This window comes from Chenopodium album, chromosome 11 (assembly GCF_948465745.1).
Source record: "Chenopodium album chromosome 11, dcCheAlbu1.1, whole genome shotgun sequence".
Lineage (NCBI taxonomy): Eukaryota > Viridiplantae > Streptophyta > Magnoliopsida > Caryophyllales > Amaranthaceae > Chenopodium > Chenopodium album.
The window spans coordinates 1,550,992-1,571,042 of record NC_137844.1 but is presented as its reverse complement, the minus strand read 5'-3'; the positions used below and the strand labels follow the sequence as shown (position 1 = coordinate 1,571,042).

Here is a 20,051-nt window from a genome sequence, read left to right as displayed (position 1 = left end):
TTTTAAAAAAATATTAAATATTCTTAATACGATCGTTTTGAAAAAAAAAAAGGAGCTTTTCGTAATGCTTGGGTCGAAGTGATATTATTTCCTATAATGATATAATAAATTTAGACACCGGTCGATTAAAGTTTGGTAACATCTTAAAGTGGAAAGTCTTAAAAGGTGAAAATGTGAAATGTTTAGAGCCTAATTGTGTTTATGTTTATTTAATTCATACATCTGACCGGAAGAATAATGTTTATTGTTTACTTTTATATGTGTGCGAATTAGAGTTTATATTTTGTTGAAGAAAACCTTTGTTTGATTCTATTATATGTAATTGTTAACTTTCTATTAATCAATTAATTTAGTAGTTAGAGAGGAAAGTAAATGAAAATTTATTAGAAACCATTTTTGTGTTGTTGGAACTTTGCATTTGATCATGGACAAGTTTATACATAAAGCTCCAATCCTCTCAACAAAACGTACACCTTCAAAACAAGGGACCTTCTAAAGGACTACCTTTTATTTTGTCATCCATCCTAATTATTTAAAAAAAACAACCTAAAACTCCTTCACATTACATGATATATAATGTGACCATTATGCCATGCATACTACATTGTTGTTTTTTCCAACTTAAGCAGCCAAATCCCTCCTTTGGCGCCCTTGGTTCTCGGGGCGGAAGAGGGTGGTTTCGGACCGGCTAAACTTGAGGCGGTACGCCTGTTCGCGGGAGATCTGGTAGATGTTTGAGATCACTTCTAAGGGCATGGCACGGATGGCGGATGTTCGGCCTGCTAGGGTTTGGAACAAAGCGTTCTCACATGTCTTGAAGGCGATCCACTCGAACCCTTCCTCACCGGCTTGCTTCACCACTGCGAAGTTCTGTGGGACTACCACTAGTTGTCCTTGTCTTAGCTCGTCATCGAACACCGAGTTTCCTTGTGCGTTCACGATTTGGATACGTCCTCTTCCTCGTACACCGTAGATTATGCTGTGGGCGTTTAGGTTGTAGTGTGGTGCCATGATCGCGTTCTGCATCAAAAATTAAATTTAGTAACAAACCTTGCATAATCTGAATACTATTTTAGGATGTTTGGAAATAATTTATTTAATGTTTATATGTAGCCCTGATTAATTACCCTGTAAAGGACACCCTTCTCAGCACTCAAGCGGAGGTTGCTGAGAATGGGGAGGTTGAAGCTGTTAAGGGTGGTAAGTCTACCAGCTTCCGGGGAGTAAACATCGGCCTTAGAGGGTTCGTCGATGTTCTCACTAAGACGAGCCGAGCATATGGTCTCTTCCAAGCCGTTAGACCTTGGGCTACGATGGCGGCGTTGTTCCCTCTCATCATCATATGACCTGCTGCTTGGGGGCTTGATCACATGAAGACCCTCTTGCACTAAGACTATGTTGCCTCTCTCGTCTTGCTCGGCTTGGAGCTTCTCGGCTATGTCCTCACTAACTCCGAAGGATTGAGCTACGGTCTTGGTGTCTAGCCCGCTGAATACGTTGCCGCCGCTGCCGTGTTCACCCCTCTGGGATTCTCCACCTCTGTGCTGGTGGCGACTGTGCTCTTGTTGGGGTTTACCAGCTAGGTAGAATCTCTGCACATATAATTCAATTATTAAACTAAATGCAATAGAAGTACGTGGTGTTATTAATTTACACATTATTTTAAAAAAACGTTACATTTGGGCACGTAAATATATATTGTGCTACACTTTATAGTGACTTAATTAAAAAAAATATTGGGTATAAAAGAAAAAAATATTGTGTATACTTAGATTAGAAATAACGTAGCAATTAAAAAAGACGAGGAAATGAAGGGTAATAATAACCTTGGGGTAATCTTTGTCAAGTTGGTTAGCATGGTTAGAGGTGTCAATGAGGATAACAGCAACAAGAGGCTCATTTCCGGTGTTGTAAGCCCAGTGAGCAACTCCGGCCGGCATTGCGAAAATGTGGCCTTGACGGAGGTGCCTGATCTTCTGGTGTTGGTCTTGGAAGCGACCGCCCCTCATTCCTCGCTCCATACCCTCTCTCCATGATTCTTGTGACATTGATTCAAATGTCTCGGGGCATCCCGGGATCATCAACCCACTTATTCCGTTTCCTACAAAAATTCATTACTTTTTAATAATATATGACATTATATACAAATATTTTTTAGTAGGTAATATAAAAGACTTTATCAGATCAAAATATCTTACAGTTAATCAATGCGTAATTACCTTATAAATTACTTCGTATTGTTATAATAATAATAAATTTTGTTACCTTGCTCAATGTAAATTAGCTCAGGGCCACTAGTGAAAGAAGGCAAAAGAAGACCATTAGGCTCAATGGTACGTCTAATAACAGACACACCGGAGCACTGGAACTGCTGGTCCTGGGTGTCCCACACCTCAGTCAACCCACCCTCAGCCTGAATCCGATTCGTCGGTTCGAGGGCGGTAAGCCGGTCGATTTGGCACTCATTGCCTTGCATCTCTCGCATCCTTCCTTGGCCCATGCACCCATTCAACAACACTAGTGCTATTGAACAACTAAGAAGAAACAATGTAGTAGTAGACTTACCCATTTTTTTTGCTTGTGTTTTTCTTTTTTTGGAGGGAGGATATATAATTTGTGGCGAATGGAAAATGCATGTGTTTAAGAGGTGAATTTATAGGAAAAATGAGAAAGATGAAAGAGTGACACATAATTTTTGTAATTTGGCCATTCTTCAAAATGCATGGCAATGAGGGCTTACCTTTGTTACACCTAAATTCTGATAATTTTAGCAAGTGGCTGGTTATCCTAAGATGATATATGCATGCATGCCCACTATACTATTATTGTATTCGTATATGGACATGTAACGGGAGGATTGAGACATTAATTTTAAAAGGTTTGTTTTTTGTTGCTTTCCTTATATTGTTTGCTAGTAGTAGCTACTCAAATATTGTTCATGATCAACACCTGTTTTTCATTTTGGTTTTTTTTCTAATTTGTTTAGATTTATGCAATATACATTCATTTGATTTTTATTGAGTTGAACTGATTTTTACTTGGAGGAAACCTATTACTTTTTATTATTGATCATAATTTGTTTTTGGTCATGACTTATTAGTGTTTAACATTGGTTTAATTTAGGTATTGATAATTTCTACGGACTTAAAACTTATTTTCATTGATAAAAAGATTTAAAACTGATTAAATCAAAGGAAAAATTTTACCCTTACATATTTTCATTGATTATGGGTTGAATGAGGGAACATGCCCTTAAGAATTAGTGTTATAGATGACACTAGAATAAATTGACACCTTCTTTTGCTTCAAAATAATAAATCGACCCTCCTTCATATGTAATATCCAAGACACAAAGTTATTTTGCATTTGAAGTTGTTGTCCATATACATGAATGAACCAAATATAGATCGAAATTCTAAGTTCTTATATTTACCAATAACTTGGGTCATCTACAAACTAGTCTTCTCACAGTCTACAAATCTACAGTTCATTATACATATATTTAATTACATATTAATAAATCATCAAAATTTTATGTATTAAAAAATACATAATTATACTGGCCCAGCCACGTACGTGTGGCTTGATCAATCAATAAAATGTTAGTTTTATTTGTACAAGTACACAGGTAAAGTGGCTTTGCTTTTAAGTCTGATGAAAACCCTTTTTTTGACGTAAGTAGCATTTTTAATAGAAATCATAATCTTCCCTGGTTCATTTATGTAAAATGAATTTCTTACACAACTTTCAACTTTCTCCTCTGTATGTAACAAGATCTTGTATGAACCTTCATCGTCGGGGATGAATTCGTCCTTGTAACTCACATCCCATCCTACAACTATAACGTCCCATACTACCGTTACATTTGCCTGTAAAATAGATAAAGGACAACACCATCATGTAATTAATCAATGATTAATAAAAAAATAACACGGATAATAGAGCACAATAATATATTCTATACCTAATATAATAAAAACACAAACCCTAAGTAAGATTGCCATTACTACTAATCTCTTTCATTAGTAGTAAATATGAAATCGAGGGAGTACTATAAATCGACAATTTGTACCTCAGAGATCGGAAGTTTGAACACCGATACTGCACCACCACGGATACAAAACGCTAGGACAGGGTCATCAGATGTGAATTCATCATCATTTTCTCGTCTAAACCCACCATATTGGAGTGGAATGTTTTGAGGGGGTATATATCTGTTCATACATTAACACAGATAATTACACATTAATTTCTACTTCGTATGTTTCTAAATATTGAAGTTGCCTATAATACATTATACTAACAAAGAGAGTACTTTATTTTAATATTGGAGATTGTTATGACATTATAGTTTCATTCAAAATATTCTCCAAACATTGATCATATATTCTATGTGTAAATTGGGTTATATGTAACATGTAGAATAATAAGTTTGATTGTATATCGGCCATTTGCATTTAATGATTTTTTTTTTTTTTTTTTTTTTTTTGATTTGGATGGATGAAGGTTTAGACTAAGGGACAATATCTTTGAAAAGGTAATAAGGAATCCGCGCCTTCAAAAAGCCCTTATTATGAGAGAAATGAGATTATTTAACTTTTATCATTATATACCAAGCTTAATTAGCTTGGTATTATACCGAATATTTCGTAAATAATGAGGGTTGATGTTTTATAGCCTTACTTCAGCAATGTTTCAGTGACTTTGTGAGGCCTTGCAAATATGAACTTTTCTCTGGTTCCAGGAGTACAATATTGTGTAACTACACCATGGTACAAATAGTACCAGAAGGGAGCATTTAATATAATCTGCAAGGGCAAACAGAATAATAAGATTATAAAGACAATTCTAAAATGAATACAAGAATAAGTATAACTAACATAAATCATGTATTAAAAATAAGGATTTCTTTATTTACATATTGCATTTTTTAATAGTAATTGTTAAGGCGAATTTGGACCATACTCATGAATTTAAGAGAATTTCGGGTGCGCCAACAAAGCCAAAACATATTTAATTTCACAAGTTCTCCACAACTTTATTTACATATTGCAATTTTTAAATAGTATGGAGTAGTTTTTTTTATATCGTTCCAATTTTATCATGATAATATATACGTATACAAGTCTACTTACGTGCTTATAAATGAGCTCGGGATAATAACGTTGAAAGAGAGAGACAACATCTTTGCTCATAGGGCCAAGCTCCTTCATACGAGTCCCAGGACCTGGAACATTTTTCATGTCACTAATCAAAAGAAAAGAGTCCACCCCACCAGACTCAAAACTCAACTTTTTAATGGTTTGCTCCATAAATTGAACTCTCCATCTAAGAAAGTCCCTCCTATTTTGTTCTGTCCCAAATGTTTTGGTATACAATTCCTTATCCTTAAAAGCCCCATAAGAATTAAAACACAAAGGATGCCCTTCATTATCAACACTATCTATAAACACCATTTTATTACGCTCCTTTTTATCCCCTAAATTTTCATTAGTAATATCATCAATTCTTTGTTCTGCCCTCCAAATTAAGGTTTGTTTAAGGTTTTCAAATGCCTCATTAACCCTATAATTTTGAGCTTTAAGAAATTTTAACAAAACTATATCTGTCCCTTCATGACCCTTGCTTGGCAATAAGGGCACACCCCACAGGGTAATGTCCCTTAAGTTTTGTGATATCTCATTTCTTTCTTCTTCAAGGAAGCAATTCCCATTTAGGGCATCCTCTAATTTCGACTTCAATTCGATTAATGCTTTCTTCGTCTTCACTCTTCTCCATCTCCGCCTGAATAGTTTCCTCCTCCTATTTGGTACCTTCCCCTTTGTTAAGGAATCATAATCGAAATTATTAGTATGGCTTATCTCTTTTCCTTCAATAATGAAGTCCCCGTGATCGGATTCTTCTTCACTAAGGCTTGACCCCTCATCACTTGCCTCTGCAAAGGACTCATCATCATCAAACAATCCTCCCACCTTGGATGGTTGCGTAGCTTCCCCAACAGCACCAGTGACCGGAAATTCTGTTGGCCCGGTTGCTATGCCTCTGAGGTCATGAGATGTTATGGTGATCATTGATATTAATGATTTCTTTAAGCTGTTTTTATGATCACTTAAGCCCAGATCAATAATCAGAAGCTATAATCCATTATTAATTTCACCAATTTAACGAATCATTTTAAGGATTTTTGGGGTTCGTTAAGGTGGTTGATAAGGAATATAAGATTCGAAAATTGCGACTATTTAAGGTAAAGAAAAATCTTATTTTTCCAAATCTTATTTTTCCCAAAGGTGAATGAAAAACATGGATGTCCTAATTCCTGAAGCAAGTACTATAACCTAGACGTCTATACTTAAACATGCTTTTTATGTTTGCCAAATTTACTCCCAACTGTTAACGGATAGAAAGATTTTGATATAAGATAAGGCAATACTATTTCTAGACAATCCTTTTTTAAAAATTTAATCCTATTAATAATGACATGGAAGTAATTTGAAAGTTAAAACACAAAATCTTGCAAGTAATTTATACTCCTAAGAGGCTGAGATGAATCTATCATCTAAAATTAGGTTCTGGATGGGAAGATTCAACCTGAGTTTGATTATCACCCAAAGCAAATCGCCCTATCCGAACCCATTTGCCAATTGCCACCCATACTCCTGTTAAACTTATTCCTATGAACTACGGAGTATGAGATTAAAAACATTGAGGGCGTCATTTAAGCAAGGTTAAGGTTATGTATTAAAAAAAAAGATACACATCTCAGTAGGATCTTAATTCATGACCGAATGAGGAGAACATACCCGAAGGCCGCAGGAGTTAATACAGAGAGAACATAAATTGTCAGTAACTCTATTAACTGATTTAATGCTGTAAATCTGGAAACGTCAATTAATAAAAATAAAAAAAGGTTATAAAGGACAACATAGTGAGAAAGAAGAGAATAAGAGGCTGCAATGCAAGTATTTGCACTACGTACATGATTTTCTAAGCGGTTAGCAAAAACCAGCCACTTACAGGACCTAGAAAGAAGACGGACCGGAGAGGTGAAACGTGCTAATGTTATGTACACCAACCTTCAGCAGACAAATATTGAGCGTAAATCATGAAGCTATGTACAGGGCTTATCATATTCTCAAGATTCTCGATATTTTGTCAGGTCAAACGTCAAAGTGCTAGAGCAGCTGCAAACAACAGAGAAATTAGCCAAAATTAAATACAGTCTCTAGGAAACTCAAACACCAATATGTACTGTAACAAGGGAGCTCCAACAATTACAAACCATATCAAAGCATAATAATTTATTAAAAATTGGAGCAAGAAGGAAAACTCACCTTCGCTCAGAATCCCTGTAAACCCCAACTAAAGCCTCAGCTTTGTCATAAAAGCTGTCCTTGAGTGATATCACAATACTTTGGAAACCACAGCCCCCATCAGCATCCTGGTCAAGTCGAGCACCTCCACAGGATTTTGATCGGATGAATCCAGCAACCTTGGCAACATTTAGATTATCTAAAGCAGCATCAACTTCATCTAAAATGAAGAACGGTGATGGCTTAAAGCTGCACATATACATATAATAGGTCAGTACATGACAGGCTGATTAATAAATTATAAGATAACATTTATAGAAGGCATTGTTAAACATTTTGATGGCTTGAAAATACACTGCTACAATTCATGGATAGAAAAAGAAAATGATAGCATAAGAAGTTCACTCCTACACCACCAGCCCTCAGAAATCAATATTCACTTTTGTCAATGGAGCACACTACAGTACTGCACACCTCAGGAGATTAAAAATCAATGTCTCGACTATCTTCCCAATTCTCAGCCCTCGATTTAATCTCCCAAGACATAAATTAAGTATGAAATCAAATAGATAAAACATGGCAGTATAAAAAGTCCAATGAAAAAATGTATCACACCTGTGTATAGAGAAGAGCAATGCCAGAGCAGCAACAGTCTTTTCACCACCAGAGAGTTGTTCCATATCACGGAACCGTTTTGTTGGCGGCATAGCAGTGTACTTAATACCATATAAAAATGGATCATCCTCATTTTCCAAATTCAGATATGCTGTCCCGCCAAGTGGATGTGTCTGGCTCCTAGTTAGTTGTTTGTATATCTTGTCAATATTACTTGAGATATGGTTAAATGCATCCATGAACTTCTTGTATCTGCACAAGAAAATTAATGGTAATCTAGTCATACTCTTCTGAAGCAAAATGAAAATATGGTAAGACATAAAAATCTGCAAACACAGGAAAAGATTTGCAAATAAATTGAGACTGTCAGCAACTGCCCAAAGACCCCTAATAAAATGAAGAGATGACTTGCTCAATCACATTACAGAGCTGAAACCACATCTCATTCATCTTGATTTCAAATAAGTTAATAATACTTGTAGGTACCTTAGCTCCCTGACGGCATTAAATCTGCCAGTTATTTCTTTCTCTTCTTTTCTAGCAGCATCAAACTCCTTACTTACAAGATCTTCCTTTTGTTTTAAAGCCTCATACTGGTCAAGAGCCTTGAGATTAGGAGCTGATCTTTCAATATCTGAAATGAGTGCATCCATCTTGTGTTTGAAATCAGCCTCCTGCTTATCCCGTTCAGATGGCCTCATATCCTTTTGCAATGATCTGTCCAACTCACTAAAATCAAACACTGGACCTTGGCTGGAATCGGTATCCATTGGGTCTGAGACTGTAGGCAGGCTTATTTGCTCTAATTCACACTTCTCCAATATCTCCTGCTTCCTTGATGAGAGATTATCGATTTGTGTTCTCTAGTAAAGATTGAAGGGATTTACAGGGTGTCAAAAAATCTTGTCAGAAAAACCAACTAACAATAGAAGAAAGAAGCTTGAAGACAACTAACCTTAACATTAATTTGACGGTTCAGTTTATCTAAATTTGTCATACCACGGGAGATCTTCTTCACTATTTCCTGCTTTCCACGTTCACATTCGTCTAACTTGGACTTCCACCCTAGCAACAGAAAAATATTTTTAAGACAGCTCAAATTTAAAAAAAAAAAAAAAGAAATACATAAAAGATTCAAACAGTCACAGAGATAAGACATAATAAATTTCAGATGGAGAGCACAGACACACAGTTTGTTAGCCAGCACAGCAAGAATCTACAATAGCCAAATTTTCCCCCTATTTTGGGGCGGAAGAGAGCATTTGAAGCTTCCACTTACAAAATTAATCCAGACTTTAAAGACTAGATCTCTAATTTCAATTTATATATTGGATTTGGAGCCAAAGACGAAGACAAAGAACACCTTGTAATTCATCCTTCATTTGATTGATCTCAGTGGTAATACTCTCCATTTCTAACTTAGATTCAACATCTTTGTCCTGAAGTCTTTTGAGTTCATCTTTCAAAGCACTAAGAGATGACTGAATCTGCATAATTTGCGATTCAAAATCCTGGTTCTGTTCATACTCCATCCTGAAAATTCAAGGAGATTTACAGAAATTGTTAGTCCAATGTTGAACTATAATAGACAAGGAAAAGTTCAAAATTCACCAAAAACTAAACTGGTGGTTACAAATCATAGCATTTAAGGCACAAAATATCAAATTTAGTCATTTACTTTCAAGGAAAGTCGTTCAAAAAGTAACAATGTGGAGTTCAAATACCAATTTCAGTGCTTTGCAAGATATGTGAAAAGAAACATCAAAATACACCAAATAGAATTTTCCAGAAGATTCATAGATGAAGCAACAACTTGCACATTTGCTTTATCACATATGTAGGCAACAAAAGCTTTAGCTTCAAAGACTGAAAGATATCTCAATATTTCAGTCTATAGAACACTCTCTACCAGATTATGCGTAACCTAGTGAACTAAAATATTCACCCCCCGCCTTTTTTGTTCAACTCACTTATTGCAGACTCTTATTTCTAGAAAAGTTCAAAAAAGGTGACTGGTGGAAAAATGTAGATAGAGTGAGAGAGTGAGAGAAAGGTGCAAATATTGAGGGGTAAGATGTAAAAAGATGTTTGCCAATGATAAAATAAAGTAGAAGTGGCTAAGGCCAAAAAAGACCTCAAAACTATTAGATGGCTAGAAAAAAAAAATGAACAGATTTGCAAGTTGCCATTTGCTGCTACACAAAAGACTAGATATGACGTATACTTGACTAGATTTTCGTCTCTGTATCAACTTCCCAAAACTCAAATGCTTCGCCTATCTGAGTTCAAATTACTGTTAGAAAACACTGAGGTGTTCTTTGGTTGCACACAAAAAATGGAAGAATTGAAAATTCCCATGAATTTGGAAATAAGAGACTTGTTTGGTAGACCATAAAAGTGGAGAATGTGGGAAGTGTAAAATCATGGGAATTTCCTATTCCCACAAAACATGGGAATTTAATTACCAAGGTCCCCCTTCGTAACTCAAAATTCCCATGATTTATAAATATCCATATAACAACCAAACAAGTTTAGTTAATTCCTAGGAAATGTTATGTGGGATTTTAATTCCCATGAAATACAAATGCCCATAGGAAATTAATTCCTTTGTCAACCAAACAACACCTGAATCTAAAATTATAGTTCCAGGATATTTAGTGCCTCCTAACTACACACCCCCCATCCACCCACCCACCCACCCACCCCCCAACAGATATAATAAAATAATAACCTAAGTCAGAAAATTATGCAATCATATGACAAGATATTTCAAATAAAAGGACTAACTATTACAAAATAACATTAAACAAGCCAACCTGAAACTTTACAAATGAAATCTAACAGAGATGAGCAGAATTGCTGAAATCCGAAACACCTTTGCCTAAAGGCTTTTATAATCGCTGTCAAGGCTATGTATCAAATGGAAAGACATTGGAAGTACGAGTGTGCAACATAAAAAACAAACAGTATGAATGAAAATGAAAAAAGCAAGAAACTTACTGATACTTCAGCTTTGAAATTTGGTTACGCAAGGTAACCTTTTCCTCAAAGGTTTCTGCATCAGCTGTGAGTTGTGTCTCCTCGTATGCCCGGATGTCAACACCAACAGCTTCCTTAAAATCTTTGTAGATGTGATCAACAATATCATTTATCCTTGTCTCCAGCTTCTGTATTTCTCCCTTTCTCTTCTTGATAGTAGCATTTAGCTGCAACAGAGCACGTCATGAGATTAGCACAAGCACAGTTAACGCAAAGTCCAAACAATGTTTAGAAATTTGCATACATTTGCATGATCAGGCTCAATCCTGTGGATTTCTTCTTCGATGTTCCTCTTTTCATTTGCCAATTTCTTTAGCTTGTCCCGAATACTTTTCTGCAAATAAATATATAATAATTATACTGCATCAAAGGGGGTGTCCAAACTATACGTAAATGATAGCCAAAATGAAACCTTACGCTCAAAAGGAGTTTAGATAATGTCTAAACTTTTGGGAGAGCAGGGCCGTGGGGCAGTAACTCCTAAGTCCTAACTAAGTGTGAGAGCTAAGTACCCTAACCATCTAAACAACAAAAGAATTGCTATTGCCTATACTTGATTTCAATATGCAATTACCTCTTCTATTTCTGCATACTTCATCTTCTTTTCCAAGCCACTAATCTTTACAGACACCTCTGTCTCTTTCAGATGCATCTCCCTGGGTGACTCAGTAGCCTCCAGCTCAGATTCATATTGTTCTTTCTTTTTCTTAAGCCCTGAAGAAAGCAGTAAAACTTAGATCTAGTAAAAGAGAAATTACATCAAAATGAAGCACAGAACACAAACCTTCAATTTTCTTGTCATCCCATTTGTTTGACCTAGCCTCCATTCCGCCAGTAGTACCACCAGTCATAGTACCAGCTTTGGTGAGGAGAATTCCATCAATAGTTACAACTGAGAAAAAAAGTATAATCAGACCCAAATTCCCTAATATTGCTTTGCATATAGAACTGCAAGAAATGATGGAAGACCAACAAAGAGTACACCTTTATGCCTTTCTCCTGTCCAACTTAGACGCTTGGCTTCATCAAGATTGTCACAAACTAATGTATTCCCAACAGCAAACAGAACTGCCTTCTCCAAAGCTGGGTCAAACTTGTCATAATTAAGGAAATAAACATATGAACAGAACCAGCACTAGGCCTTAGCAAGATCTAGTTCAAACAGTTCAAAAGAAATATGTTAAGAGCAATCTGACTATCCCATAAAAGACCCGTGACTAAAACCCAAGGGCATCAAAACTGTTTCGAACTGACTCTCGTTTCTCGTCAAACAAAATACCTAGTTTCAAGAGCTCTATGAAATCACTAATCAGTTGAAAACAATGTAACATGTACAATGAATTGCAACACCAAAGAAAAAATGTTAGTATATGTAAAGCTAAATTTGTGAAGGATATTGTATCACATCATAGACCAACTTTGCAGTACCACCTAATGTCCGCAACCTTTCAATGATTGGCTTCACACGGACCGATTGAAGAGGTATGAAAGTCTGAGGAGGGAGCCTTTGCTCTTTCAAGTACTGAAAAATCAACAGAATTTTGCATAAATACCAACGAAATTACCATACCCTCCACCAAAGACATCAAATCTCACTATTAAAAAAGATAATTGAATCACAAGATAGACGGATGGAAAGGCAAAATTACGACCAGACGTCCAGACACACCAGAAAATCAAGTACACAGGACAACTCCCTTACAGACGTTACAGTACAAATGAGAATTAATTTGACTTTAAATACTCATAAACATCTCATTATGTCAGTAAGGAATTTGGTGCTATTTTGATGGTAGCCAGAAATGTGAATTGGTGTGGTGAATGAAGCAAAATATTGAGGGGTTAATGGTCTTGAATACATTTAATGTATCTAACTGATCAAAGATAGCCTCTTCTTAAAATGACACAGATAAATGCAACAGCTTAAGTTTGGTAATGACCTCCCTTACACATTTTACACCCAGCTGATGATGGTTTATGTCAATATGACTACATATTTTAATTTCAAGTACCCATCTCAGACTCTTGATGCATCAAAATGAGTATGATCCATAGACACCTCAATTTCCCCAAAACAATAAAAGGGGAAGAGAAAAATAATAATCAAACAAAGAAAAAAAAAAAAAAAAAAACAAGATTTAGTAATGAGAAAAAAATACATACATAGAACACGAGGGGCAAAGAAGAAAAAGGCTATGTGACATATGGTTATTTGCTCACAAAATAGCCAAAATAAGTATTATATTAACATATATTTTTATTTATAGAGTTGCGGAAAAAACTACTAAAAATTCAACTTGATGAGTGTATGCTTTTGAAACGTGAAAAGTAATAAAAATAATTTCAGTCAATAATATGTTATAAACTGTGTTCCAACACTCAGAACCTTGGCTGCTGAGTGTGTCTAACACACAGAAAAATGTACCTATATCCAACATTGGTGCTTGTGTCATGGTAGAATAGGTGTATAATACAAATTTGCAAACATGTATTAAACTGAGATCCACTCTTTGAGCCAAATAAGCAGATTCAGATGAATAATTGAAATTGCAACTACAAACATACTTCATCAAGGGTGAGCATTATTATCATAAGAAATGTAGAAGAGACAAGGGCCCAAGAGCTATAAAACAATATTTAATATCCACATAATCACGCATATTATTCAGAAAAGGCCTCGCAAAACCTTTACCTTTATGCACTCCTTTCCAGTATGTTCATCCTGAACTACCACAGCATCCATGAATTTCCCCATAGCAACAGTGACAGCCAAGTTATATTTCTTTTGTGTAGGACGACAAAGCTCCGTCATTCGACCATGTACACCAGAAAAAAGGCGCTTGAGGGTATCTACAGTTTGTGACAATCTTATATCCCGCTCATTTTCATGTCTGTCAGCCTTCAATTCACGCAGCTGATTTTCTACTTCACTTAAAAGTGTTTTCAGACGGTCATACTCAGCTCTGCATCAAAAAAAGATAAATATGAAATTGTCAAGCTTATGCAACAAAATGTAGACAGATTAATAATCGAACTCCAACAGCTAAAAGCACAAATAACCCAAAGGATCAACTCTGGAAGATACTAAAGCAAAATATGTAATTGAAAATTATGATCTCCAAAAGCATAAGAATTTTTTAGAAATTAAAAGTAATAGGAAAAGATACTTTGATTTTTGACTTTTGTTGCGCATCTCCTCGCGTTCCTTTTTCAAGCGCTTCATCTCTTTCTCATGATCTCTTGATGCCAGTTGATCTCTATTTAGGCGCTCTTTCATTTCCTCCTCTTGTGATTTCAGCTCCTCGTACCGGCTTTTAAGCTGCTGAAGATTCTCATCCAAGTTCTTTTGAGCCTCAATATCAGTCCTTTGTTGCCTATCTAGAACCTCTTTTTCATCTTTCAACTTTACAGTTTTCCTCCCAGCTTCCTCCTTACTGCAACATCATTAAATCATTACAAAACTGAGTCAAAAAGGTCACAAAATTTATGGTCTCTGAATATAAACAAACTTCCCATCATCCTTTGTAGCAACAATGCATACCTTAATTAGAGAAACACTAACTCGGGCTAGATATTAACTTATTAAGGGGTGTAAACAGGCTTAAATAGGCAACTTTCAAAGGTTGAGATTCAAATGAATTCAAAATATTTATAAAAGTAAACATGCGTGAGACTGTTGAGAGTATATAATGAGGACTGCTGAAGACTCCTCACCCTTTTTTACTATTATTAAAATCAGATTAATAAAACAGATTCACAGTTTAAAAAAACTCAGACATAAAACAGTTAGTAAGATTTATAAGTGACAAGCTGCCAACTACTTGCTCATCATATCAGATTATAGAAACTTTAGTGAAAATTATTGGGAAGCAGAGAAATGTATTTTCCAAGCTAGCACCATTCTTTAGAATCTTAAACAACTATCCCCTTGCCTTGTTAACGTAATAACGTCACAAACTCACAAACAACATATACATTCCCCAGGGAGGCCAATCAAGGACAGATGCATAAAGATAGGTAAATGATGGACAGTGTCCAGCTATGTGAGACGCAGATTACAACTAAATCATTACCTCACATTCCATCTCATAATATCAAACGACCATCATCACATCCCGCCCCATCCACGCACAAACAAAGATAGGAGAAAAGGGAGCTCCATTATAGCATATAAGTCCCAACCCCGTTGTATGGAAGTTCAAAGACAGAACCATGATGACTAAGAACAGAGCTCACTGGAAAATCTCTCATCATATTGACCAAAACTTTGGGATCTATAATTCTACCATTGCAACTCTTATTCTATCCCGACACAAATTCACCAGATCATAGCCCATGCCCTAATATTAGTCATCTATTACACTACTCAATCAAGTTCAGTAATCTAAAGTTGCTGAAACATTAGTATAAAAAATAAAAATAAAATAAAAATAACAACTCAGCAGTAGGCTTTCTGCAACCTTGACCTCACCGACGGCCCAAGACAACTGCAATGTTTACTTAGTTTCTCTGACCTGGACAATTTCTTTATCTCAATAATAATACAATAAGGTCAATAACCTTCTGCACAGTTTTTTTTTCCCATAATCCCAGAGCAAACATATGTTATGTCAAGAGACAAAAATGTTTAAACAAACTCAAGCAGGAATACATCCGCAGTACATAATTAACCAAAGGAAAATATAATACACATAATTAGTAAAGTAAAAAACTTACATCCGGTAATATTCTTGCAACTCAACTTCTGTTAATTGGATTTTACCCCCAACATCGGGTGCACTTTCCTCCATGTTTTTTAATCTTTGAGTTACAACTGACAAGTCTGCCTGGAGCTTTTCTACTTTTCCAGCATGTTTGTTCTTCTCTTCTCTCTTTTTGTCCAGCTCCTTTTGAGTACTCTTTATCTTTGATTTTATGCGTTTCATTTCCTGCTCCAACTTCAGGAGCTCATGCTGCCAGATTCCAAACAGTAAAAAAGAAAAAAAGAAAAGAAAAGAAAAGTTAGCTTCTGTAATCAAAGTATAATTCAACAGAAGAGAGTTTTTAAAATGAGAAACATACATTCCTATCAAGTTTATTGTTCTTCTCTACAATCTTTCTTTCAAGTTTATTTATCTCTTTCTGGTATTTAGCCAGCTCTTTCTCCTTTTCACGCTTTTCCTGCTCAAAATTGTTTTGTTCTTCAACAAGCTCTTGCTGGCTTTCTTTCTCAGCTTCAATTTCTTCACTAATCTTGTTTATATCTTTTTCTATGTTGTAAATCTGCCAGAGAAAGTGTTCCTTCTTCAAGCCTTTCTGCAAAAAGAGAGGGAAGAACCAAAGTGAGAAATTTCTATGAGCTTGATGGAAAAAGAAACATCCATGTAGCCAACCAAAAGATGATCCAACAATCTTCCAATTACTGTTCTCCAGTAAACAATGAAGTCAGTAATTAAATCACAATATCTTGAAGAAAATGACTTTATAATCTCTCCAGCATAGGGAGTGAGAAGTTCAAGGACTTGAGCCATGAATGTGAGTGACAGTGTACCAAGTCCCACATATCAGAAATTTAGAAACATACAACACACCCTTTCAAAGTTTCAAGTTCTAAGAGCTCCAAACCATTAACATGGTACATAAAAGACAAAAGGAGTAATTTAAGATCTAAAATATCCAACATAAATTCAAAACAAGCACCAAATAATCCCCAAAACCTGATTTATATTACTCACAACACGTGGAAACTATAGTCACAATCACCCACTTCCACAGACTTATGAAATAATTTCAAAATATCATCCTATATAATAGTTAAAGACATCCCTAACCTTTTCTTAACTTAACCATTCATATAAACTGAATTGTGGAAGCTTGAAATCTAATCAAAATTACTACTACCACCATCCCCTAATCACTTTAGTCGTTTTAAGAAGCAGAGTTATACAATCATTAACAAAGTTCGAAATTTGAGTTACAAAATATTAAAAATGGACAGCCACACAAATGTAAATAGAAATATTGGTCTATTATCTAGGGACAGAAGAATGCTATTTATAGAATAGTTTCAAATTTCCCAACTTAATATAATGAGAAAATGACTATTTTTTCCAGAGAGTGAAGGTACCAATTTTTCTTGTAACCGAAGATGTCTTTCTGCTTCTTCCTTTTGCTCCTTTTTCTGTTTTCTCTCCCCAACTATTGTTTTCTTACGTTGATAAACAAGAGCTGATTTTTCTTCTGCAGTGGCTTTCTGTTCTTCTAACTCCTCATAGTCCTTTTTGTGCTCCTCAGAACCAGAAATCTGCTCGAGAAGTGCTGTCAGTTCCTTGGGATTCTTGGATGCGATAGACTCCACATCTCCCTGCATTGCCAACCTTTCAGCACTTAAACTTGTATGCAAAGATAGGAAAAAAAATAATTAAAAAAATACATATACAGTACAATTTTCCCGCCTTCATTCATCTAAAAGCAAACTTAAGGATTATCTTCTGTATGCTATTTAAGGCTTAAGATAGACTTTGACCTCACCGTATCCTTTTTAAAAAATTAAAACAGTCTTGATAGGCCAAACAACATAAGTGCATTCATCAAAAATTACTTTCCTTAAGTGATTATATTACTCTCTACCAAAAAAGGGAAAATTACAAACAATCAACATAAAGCTTTTGGTGGGGCTGTCTGTCAATTGATGGAAAACAAATGTGAAAAAAAAATCTGCCGATCAGTTCAAAACAATAGGAAAAAAAAAGGTAGGAAAAAAGACAATAAGTTTCGAAGAACAGCTGATTTTAACAAATATAAGTTTCGACAGCTGCAATATGGAGATATTGAGATCTCTAGCGCATATTTCCATATACATTCTTGTCCTACTACAAGCACAACAGAATTATAGGTCAGGCAGCTGTCCCATGATCATATGAACTAACAGGATAAGTAAAACCTATCCAATAATTATATATTAAGCTTCTATGTCAAGTACAACAGATGAACAGATTTATCATATTTGCATATTCTTAGCTTTAGATGCTCAAAGAGTAATGTGATGCTGTCAACAACTCAATTTATGCAACAGGATTACAAAAGTGTGAAGGGCATGCAATCATCCTTTTAACTCAAGAATCAAGAAAACTGTGACATTTACCCCCCTTTCTCTCAACAAGTTGCCACGTGACTACAAATCTTGTCCAAATGCATTGGACTTGGGGTAAATAGGAAACTCCTGGATATAATTACCTCCAAAACTTCTTTGGAGCCAATATCTTGTATCCATGCAATTACGAAATTGAATATTCCCACCTTCCACTTTTCCCTCCCCAAGGCTCAACCCCCACACTTAAGTCACTCCTTTCGCAAGAAGTATCACTCATAAAAAAGCCTTTCACTTCCTAAACAGTAAATTGAAGCACCAAATGCTGCTATATTTGTAAGTTCCCACGAGTTTTTACTACTAGACAAGTCTTAGTCTATTATTTAAGTTGAACAATAGACAAACCAAACCTATTTGAGTACCTACTAAGAATTTAAGAACCTGTTTCAAGTGAATTACCACACCTCACATAGATTCTATTTTCCTTACAGAAGAACCATTACAAACTTCAGTTCTTTTACATTCAACTCTCTATTAACGAAACAATTGTTCAAAACTCCAATTCAAGTGCGATATCCGTTATTCGACCTCCTCGATATATAACCCTTAATCTAATCTAATCCTGAATTAATAATACCGCAACATAAAAGGACAAACTCAAGAGGAGTGAGAACCAAACAAAATCAAAGTCAATTTTTTCCACATTAAAATTTACAAAACAATATTAGAAATACTTATTCCAATCCAAAATATAAGTATCTTTAGCCAATTTCTCTCAATCTGAACAATAAGACAATTCACTACAACATCATGTGTCATTAACAACATAATACATTCTTAATAATCCAGAAAACACCTAAAATCAACTTCAATCCTACTTCATAAAACCAAAAAATTACAATCAAATTAAAAATTACCTGAAAAACAAGGAAATTCCGAGCTTTGACAAGAATTCCAAGTTCCCTCAATCTCTCATTATACTGATCCCAAGTAACAACCCTACCGTCAATCCGATACTCACTACCACCGGAACTCGTAATCGTACGAGTAAAATCAATCTCACCGCCAGACGACAGCGCGTAAACCAACTTCACATAAGCACGACGACCGCGCTGCTCACGCTCGCGGTCGTCGTAGGCGTAGATAAGATCCTTAAGCTGAGCGCCGCGAAGATGACCAGAGCGAACGCCGAGAACGAAGCTAATAGCATCCATGAGATTGGATTTTCCGGCGCCATTAGGGCCAATTATGGCGGTGAAATCGTAGAATGGTCCGATTACTTGATGACCTTTGTAAGATTTGAAGTTTTCGAGCTCTAATCGGTGGATTTTTCCCGGCGATGTTAAGGCCGGCATGATTTCTAGGGTTTTGGAATTGCAGAGAGTTTGGAGAGGAGAGAGAAATTGGGGAAATTGGCGGTTTGATTTTGAAATTAGGGGTTTTTGGGGGGAATGGAGAGAATTTGGGGAAATGGCGGGCGAAGGAGAGAGAAAGAGAGAGTGAGAGAAGAAGGGAAGTTTTTCACTAGTAACGGCGTCACGCTATGAAAAATGGAGGCTGTTTCATTATTTATCAGGCGCCATTTTTTCAGTTTTCATCAGAAAAACACATAATAATTTTTAGAAAATACTACGTATGTAAACAAGATAATTTTGTAACATATTGTCATAATTTATACTCCGTATCAACTATGTTTTGAGATTAATTTGTAAAATATTTGTATATTTCGCTATTCGCTAAATAAATGAATCAGCCAATATAATATGTAGTAGAATTTAACTTAATTGGATGTCTTAGTACAACAAATGCTATCAACATGGTTTTAAGCTTTGCAAGTACGGAATACAACATATTATTTTATAAAATTATCATATCAAAAGTTCTAAACTAAAAATACCATCTTACTTCTTCATCAAATGACATGTACCAAATATTAGTTATTAGCAACAAAAAAAAATATTATAGTACTAGCTAAATAATACTGTTTTACTCGATAAAATTGGTAAGACAGAAGTGCA

General features: G+C 35.5%; 3 protein-coding genes across 3 annotated transcripts; all 3 read right to left on the bottom strand.

Moving 5' to 3' along the window:
- Positions 1-452: 452 nt before the first annotated feature.
- LOC145568158 (11S globulin seed storage protein Ana o 2.0101-like) lies at positions 453-2,569 on the bottom strand. The gene is made up of 4 exons (XM_081627599.1): positions 2,266-2,569; positions 1,827-2,101; positions 1,128-1,592; positions 453-1,020 (listed from the first exon to the last, which is right to left on the bottom strand). The coding sequence occupies exons 1-4, from the start codon at positions 2,567-2,569 to the stop codon at positions 622-624; spliced, it is 1,443 nt and encodes a 480-aa protein (XP_081483725.1). The 3' UTR covers positions 453-621.
- A 1,039-nt stretch (positions 2,570-3,608) lies between these two features.
- On the bottom strand, positions 3,609-6,071 carry LOC145568043 (patellin-6-like). The gene is made up of 4 exons (XM_081627485.1): positions 5,136-6,071; positions 4,684-4,808; positions 4,073-4,214; positions 3,609-3,869 (listed from the first exon to the last, which is right to left on the bottom strand). The coding sequence occupies exons 1-4, from the start codon at positions 6,069-6,071 to the stop codon at positions 3,609-3,611; spliced, it is 1,464 nt and encodes a 487-aa protein (XP_081483611.1).
- Positions 6,072-6,786: 715 nt separating this feature from the next.
- On the bottom strand, positions 6,787-19,600 carry LOC145567119 (structural maintenance of chromosomes protein 1-like). The gene is made up of 18 exons (XM_081626358.1): positions 18,951-19,600; positions 17,071-17,307; positions 16,026-16,259; positions 15,681-15,916; positions 14,132-14,398; positions 13,657-13,927; positions 12,363-12,486; positions 11,949-12,059; positions 11,749-11,856; positions 11,539-11,678; positions 11,209-11,298; positions 10,926-11,131; positions 9,289-9,458; positions 8,881-8,990; positions 8,412-8,788; positions 7,926-8,177; positions 7,332-7,559; positions 6,787-7,181 (listed from the first exon to the last, which is right to left on the bottom strand). The coding sequence occupies exons 1-18, from the start codon at positions 19,386-19,388 to the stop codon at positions 7,133-7,135; spliced, it is 3,648 nt and encodes a 1,215-aa protein (XP_081482484.1). The 5' UTR covers positions 19,389-19,600; the 3' UTR covers positions 6,787-7,132.
- Between the last annotated feature and the right edge of the window lie 451 nt (positions 19,601-20,051).